Here is a 7,056-nt window from a genome sequence, read left to right as displayed (position 1 = left end):
AAGGATTTGTATGTGTGTGTGTGTGTGTAGCTGGGTGGGTTGGGTGTTGGAAAAAAAAATATATTAATCAAATCTGAAAGAGAGTGAAGTGAGAAAGTTAAGGAAATCAATTAAGGCTTCAAAACCAGGGTTTTGAGGTTAGTTTCACTCTAAAAGCCGGTATATTTCATATTTTGTGGACTAATCTCTTTTTTTTTTGGTCTATATTAGTGACGTTTACTTTTCTTTCAGGTGAAATTTCAGGATCGGTGAGATCTCAACCATAGCTCAAAAACTCACCAAAATTTTAGAAATGGCCAAGTCGAAATACCATACGAATTAGAGAGAATCAGCAATGTTTCAGCCAAAATTTCGGTGTTACATCATATGGTTTCAGCAATACGGTTCAATAAGGCATCATAAATACCTTGTTTAGAATGTGTAAGGTCAAAATTTTGACCGAACTTGAGCTATTTTGCCTGTTTCGCCCCTTTTCTTTGTAGGAAGAAGGAAAACCCACATTTCAGCCTGATTTTTTACACCTCACCTCTACACACTGCTGAAATATGTTCTCTTCATATAAACTTTGCTTCTCTCCATAGTCTTAAGTCTTTTTTATTTACCCATAGCTCCAATTCAGTTTTTGGACTTGGTCTACAAGTTTCCCCCTTTCATAGGTCATTGACAGGATTCTTTTTCTCTCTATTTTATAATTTTAAACCTAGTTCTCCAATCACTATATGATGCTCAATTTCTAAGGAAATACATAACCATTCTAGTATCATGCTAGGAGAGTCAAGTTGGTGCTCAAGAAGCTGACGATTAAGACTAGGCCACTAGAAGTAAAAAAATCCAGGTCAACTGTTTCATACATTGACAAAACAAGGAAGATCAGGGGCCAAAGTTCCACTTGGAGAATCGGATGGGAGAATCTCATAAGAAGATTCTAAAATTTTATACACATTCATTGAGAAGTGCAATAACATCGATACGAGTGCCCATGAAAAAATTAGTGACAATATTCGAGCTCATAAAATGGTTTAACCTCAGGGAATCAATCATGTGCATCAAGATTTCAAGCACAAGGATTCAGATGTTTGTTCCATTCTCCAAAAATTAATTTAAGCCAAAAAATGCATGGAAGATTTCATGGTTTAGGGTTTCATAGCCTCCAGTTCATGGTGGGGGTTCAACTTTCATAATTAGTTCACATGGTTTTCGTATTTTCAGGTATTAGGTTTAATGATTAAAGGTTTTAATGGTTTAGGATTTAAGGGATTAAGGTTTAATGAAGATTTCACAGAAGTCCAGGATCCATGGTGCTTTCCAGCACAAAATCCTCCTCTCTCAGTGCTTCCTGTGTTTGTTCCACATTCTCCAGTGATCACTCCCTTTAAACCTGTCATGAACGACTAAGATACAATGCCATAAAATCAACAGCTGTCAGGACATTGTGCTTACTGCCTACTCTTAATTTAAATGTTCTTACCACCAATTTTAGGGTGACAGTAGAACCTATCTAAGAACAATCCAACCACATTGGCTAATTATTGAACACAAGCACTATGGTAAGCAAATGATTTTGAACCACAAAACAAGTTATGCATTCTATAGACAAGAAAAAACAAGGGCGTACCTTCTGGATCATGTGGGGGTGGAAAAAATTGCAGATAGCAAAGTGAAGATATCACTAGACCTGTTAAAAATTAATAAATAAAAGGTTTGTCATAGGCAGCTACAAGAAGTCTGCACAAGTAGGGACAAAAAATTGATCAGAAAAAGAAACAATCTACTATAGTTATCCTCGACATGCATACCTAGAAGACCTGCAGCAAAAACATCTTGCCAATGATGCCAATAGTCATCAACTCGGGATATTGCCACAAGCGCAGCTAAAAGCAAGGGAAGTAGAATAATACAGAGTTTTGCAACATGGCCCCTACGATCAAATGCTCTAATTTTCCCTGACAAATACCAGGCAAGAAAACCAAGACCAGCAAAAGACCCTGCAAAATTTTACATAGTAGCTCTGTAAATATATTTTATACTGAACAACAAACTCAACAAGGCTGATTACATCATGACATGAAATGACTTCAAAGTACCCCCAAAATAAAATCTAGCACCAAAGTCCATGTTGTAGTCTAGGTTGCTCAAGATAATAACACAATAAACCCAAAGAAATTACGGCCATCTGATTGCACCACTTACATGAAGTATGCCCACTTGGGAAACTTTTGTAGCCTTCCTTAATGACTTGAGCATCTCCATGACAAATAACACCCATTGTAACATTATTAATTACCTAGAGATGCAGCACAAGAGAAATATGTTGTCTGAATATAAGAAAATACAGAAGTTTGATATACAAAGAAAAATCAGGATGGATAGCAGAAAACTAGCAGCATTAGGAAAACATGGACACACCTTCACTCCGTCAGGGAAACAGCGCCAAAAGAAATCAGGCCGTGGCCGACCAACAGCATCTTTAATTGCATCTGTTAAAACTCCAGTCAACAGTACAGAATATAGGAGACCTGAAATTGCATAATATACTTATCTCAGCAAAGCAGATGCTTTAATTTATTATAAGAAAAAGGCTTGTTTTAATAGAGATAGAAAAGAAACAAATTACCCAGTAAGGCATGGTGCAAATCATACACATCCCTTCGCCAAAAGTAGTATGCGAGAATGATAAAAAAAGGTAATATTATTGCAATTATCTGTCATAAGACAACAAGAAAGGAAGTTATTTTTCTGGTTTTACAATGAAGCAATTTATGTAACTTCAGGAGGAATCAATTTCAAATTTTATAGTGTATTGTAACAATGATGGAATTTGTCAGATTCAGATACATACCGGAACAGCCCAAAAGGGGACAGTATTGGCTTTCAATGGGAAGCTTAGGTCAGTCAACATGTCCTCCCCAACAAAGCGGTGAAACGGTTCAATGAGATTCAAAACCCCTTCTATCACCACAAGAAGTAGAAGTATTAGCCAGTCATGCATATGCACCCTTGCCACTTTAACCCCATGGGTTTTTACTGTGTGAGCCCCCAACTGAATCTCTGGCATTTTCACCAACTAGAAGACAAATGAAAGGTATAAGTTACTAAGGAATCCAACCAACATGAAAGAACAGAGGGAAAGAAGTTGTCAAAGCAAAGAGCAAATCACTAAGTTATTATCTGTAAAACTCCAACTCTTGGTTCTGGTAGTTTTTTTTTTTTTTTTTATTCCTCTCTAAAGTAAAATTTAAAAATAAAAAAAATAAAAAAATAAAAAAAACATAGTAGGGTAAACTTTTTCCAGAAGACCATGACTACACATATTCAACATTAAAAATAACTTAAAGGGACAGAAATTTTTATGGGAAAACATAGTACAAGGAAGCAGCTCATTTTCTGTACTAATTCAATTCTAGTTCTTTAAATGTAGACCTGAGACTCAGGAGCATCTATGCTGGCAGTTCACAGATGGTGCAGGCCAGAGATAATGTCCAGACGTGTGCATATAATTTATAGCACATAGGGATAGCAGGCATGATACATGGCTTCTCGTTCTGCTTATTTTATTCTGTCTTGTTTAAATGATTTAAGAGTTCCTAGTTTGATACAATTTGAAATTATTTTTGGTTAGGCTTGACCTAGATCCACCTCAGTGTAGTTAAAAGTCAAAAAAAGATTTGTTTGTGTTAGTTGATTAGAGATTTGATACCTCTTGGAGTTAGTTAAAAGTCATTGTCTTTGTGTCAGTTAATTAGAGAGTTGACCTCATGGAACTAGAAAAATTGAGTTAGACTAGGAATGGATTCAATCAGTTTGGCCATGGAATTTCTGATATGGGTTTGAGTGCTCATGCTCCTATCTTTCCTGTTTGGATGTTCATTTAAGTCATCAAGATTGGGCGCCTTGGTTGGCACTTTCTCGAAATAATCCAGCTAGCAGAGGTCCCCATGTGCTTGTTTAACCTACTTAACGAAGATGAGAATTCTAACTCATCTAAATCGATGAAAACTGCTATTAACTGGTAGGACCAACCACTATGGTAGAAATTGAAATGTTTTTGTTCACCTGGGTCCTATTATAGCTCTGTGCCACGGCAAAGGCCTTCTTTTTGCCACATCATACCTCGAATAAAATCGAAGAACTTCCTCCCCAAAGAACATGAAAAAGTTTCTAATTTTGGCATATTTATGTAAAGAAACTGCTCATTCCGAACCTCTCACAGGCTTGCTAAAGCTTATCTCTTGTCCCTTGTCTTTCGTTTTGACAGCAAGACATCAGGCATACAAATTCATTCAATTAAATGGGTTAGTAATCTCTACATCCAGAGTTTTTCAGAGTATGGGTTATGGTTTTGTTAATGGGTTAGAGATGGATAAGGTGGTAAGATGGTCAAACCTCACCGTTAGTTTTGTATAGTTTCCTAAAACATTTACTTATACGTAATTAAGGTTTAGTATAACCTTTTACAAGGAATAGGTCTATAACATAAAAGAACTTGGAAACGGAGCCTAGTGCTAATTTTGTTTATTTTTCACCTTTGCTCTTTTTTTTTTTTAATAAGATGATATATGATAACTTTCTTGGATTCAAAGGAAATATAAGTAAAGAATAATTGAAAATAAAAGACGAGTACTCGCAACAAACAAGATTTGTTTACATCAATCGCTGCCATTCTATGTATCGATATCTACAACAAAGCAATAACTAGGTAATAACATCATTCTTCGTCGCCTAGAGCGGCCGCAAATCAAAATGCAAGATTCTTCGTCCATCAATCGAAGAGCTCATGAAATTTTGTTAAAAACGAGCATCAGATGACAAGCTTTTTCAGCAACTTGCCATGACCAAAATTTTAAGATAATAAGTAGAAACCAGAAACGAATAAAACTGCAGGTTTCTGAACAAAAGAAATTCATCATTTAATGCTTATGAGATGACACATTTTTCCTACCAGGAAAAGAGAAAGAAATCAAACGGATTAAAAAGAATGTATTAACCTGGAAAAGCCTGGAGAAGGAGAATACTTGCAGAGACTCCTCAACGAGAGTCAGAGATAACGCAAAGAGATTGTTTCGTTTCTTCCAGTCCTTTCACCCTAAGAAATAAGACAAAGAGAAGCCAACATTGACAGGAAAAAAAAAAAAGGAGAACAAGAAGAGAATCGTTGATGATTTATATCGAAATTTAGAGAGAGAGAGAGAGAGAGAGAGAGAGACTCGTTTTCTTGTTCTTCAATCGTAAAGAAAGCGGAAGAAATTAAGAAAATATTTGAACTCTAGGGAAGACCACCAGTTTCGACCATAATAACATCTCGAGTCTGCTTAATCATGTTGGAAACGCCGAGGGTCTCATTTTTGGTCAACCAAATGAGAACAGGATCTAGAAAGAGAAAGAGAGAGAGAGAGAGAGGGAAACAACCTAGAAACACAGATACTATCGTATCCGCATGCTATTATCTCGGGGGGTTGGATATGATTAGTCGTTTTCGGAGATTAACTTTTATTGGCTACCATAAAGTAAGGATGTCAGATTGTTCGTTTGCTTCTACCAAAAAAAAAAAAAAGATTGTCCGTTTGCTCTGCTATTGCAACGGTTAGGAGAATCTTGGGCTGTACAGTGTAGTGCGCTACAGAGAAGTCTGATTCCGGTCGAACCTGAAATCAAACTGTTTTAGAGAAAGTTTTCTGTTGGTACCAATTTCGGTCTGATTTGGTTTAATCGTGCTACTATTGGATTAGATCTAGTGATCAGAGTTCGGTTCGACTGTTCATCGATCAGGTGGTTAGACTCCGGGGGGTGAGACGAGGTGTAGCGCAGTTTGATCAGCGCATCTGTTTTGGGTACAGAGGGCCATAGGTTTGAATCTTGTCACAAAACTCCTTTGAAATCAAATAATGTCTTCACTGTCGCAAGGCCTGGACAATAGCATAAAATTCGATATCATGTCGTCCACTTCCAAGAAATGTTCAGAACAGAGATCTTACAATAATACAAAGCCGCATTCTCCGAAGATCGAGGAGCAAGAAGAGATATTCCGTAGGTCCCAACCAAGAACCAAATTGATAAGAAGTTCATTTTAGACTAAGCAGTCGATTTCGATCTGTCTGAACTAGGATGAACTTTGATAGATTTACCACAAAAGTGGTTTTTTTTGGCGCTTGGAGATTGAATATAGTATAGTATAGTATTTTTTTTAGTAGAAATATAGTATCGTAACTTTTTTTTTTTGGTGGGGCGGTGTAAAGAAATATAGTATAGTAACCAGCAGGTTTGAACAGAATGTGACACCCTACTTTCTAAACCCAGTCTAATTATCCATATTGACTTAGTTTGATCATATAGGGGCCAAATCAGAGAGAACCGACACAGATACTATATGGACTATGGTAGCAAGGGTGACCTTGAACTCAGGTTGGCCTGACATGACCGAGCAGGTACCAAGTGTAATACGTTCACTCAAGCCTTGCATTTACATGCACCACGAGGCCATGTACAAAAAGTAAAGGTACATACTAGTATTTGTGGGTGCCAACGTAATCTAATCTTATGTGGGAGTTTATTCACATTGAAACCCACCTGGGATATACCCACCTGAGATATCCCACCTGAGATTACCCACTTGAGATTTACCCACCTGAGATTTACCCCACTTGAGATTTACCCACCTGAGAATAGAAGATATTTTGGGGGCCCCAGATATAAAAGATGTGACATTAATTGTCTTTTCTCTCATTAATGGTAGTTGGTCAGTGGGAGAGTAAAGAAGAGAGAGAAAGAAGAAGAAAGAAAAAGAGGAAGAAGAAGAAGAAGAAAGAAGAAGGGAAAATCGACCGTAGAGCTTCACCGGAGCTGGGTCTTGGTATTTTGAGCTCGAATTAATGATCTGCTTGCCGAGATCTTCGATTTGAGGTAAGTATTGTACACATTCTAAAGATTCTTAGGAAAATCCCTTTTTTAAACCCTCTTTTTGATTTTTTGGAAAGAACTCACTTGGATCTTGCTAATCCTACTTAGATAATCAAATATAAGGTCTAATAGAAGGTGTGTATAATGATTTGAAGGATTTGA

At 36.9% G+C, this 7,056-nt stretch overlaps 1 protein-coding gene across 1 annotated transcript in view; it reads right to left on the bottom strand.

Moving 5' to 3' along the window:
* The window catches only part of LOC122078205 (lipid phosphate phosphatase 2-like), an 8,014-nt gene extending 2,614 nt beyond the window's left edge, over nucleotides 1-5,400 (bottom strand). The window contains exons 1-7 of the mRNA XM_042644093.1: nucleotides 4,986-5,400; nucleotides 2,840-3,064; nucleotides 2,615-2,702; nucleotides 2,407-2,516; nucleotides 2,191-2,284; nucleotides 1,797-1,985; nucleotides 1,616-1,675 (exon numbers count right to left, since the gene is read on the bottom strand). Of these exons, the coding sequence (XP_042500027.1) occupies nucleotides 1,616-1,675; nucleotides 1,797-1,985; nucleotides 2,191-2,284; nucleotides 2,407-2,516; nucleotides 2,615-2,702; nucleotides 2,840-3,055 (757 nt within the window). The 5' untranslated portion in view covers nucleotides 3,056-3,064; nucleotides 4,986-5,400. The remainder of the gene's footprint in view (nucleotides 1-1,615; nucleotides 1,676-1,796; nucleotides 1,986-2,190; nucleotides 2,285-2,406; nucleotides 2,517-2,614; nucleotides 2,703-2,839; nucleotides 3,065-4,985) is intronic.
* Nucleotides 5,401-7,056: the final 1,656 nt, after the last annotated feature.

This window comes from Macadamia integrifolia, chromosome 5 (assembly GCF_013358625.1).
Source record: "Macadamia integrifolia cultivar HAES 741 chromosome 5, SCU_Mint_v3, whole genome shotgun sequence".
NCBI classification, from domain to species: domain Eukaryota; kingdom Viridiplantae; phylum Streptophyta; class Magnoliopsida; order Proteales; family Proteaceae; genus Macadamia; species Macadamia integrifolia.
This window is presented reverse-complemented; position numbering and strand designations above follow the sequence as displayed.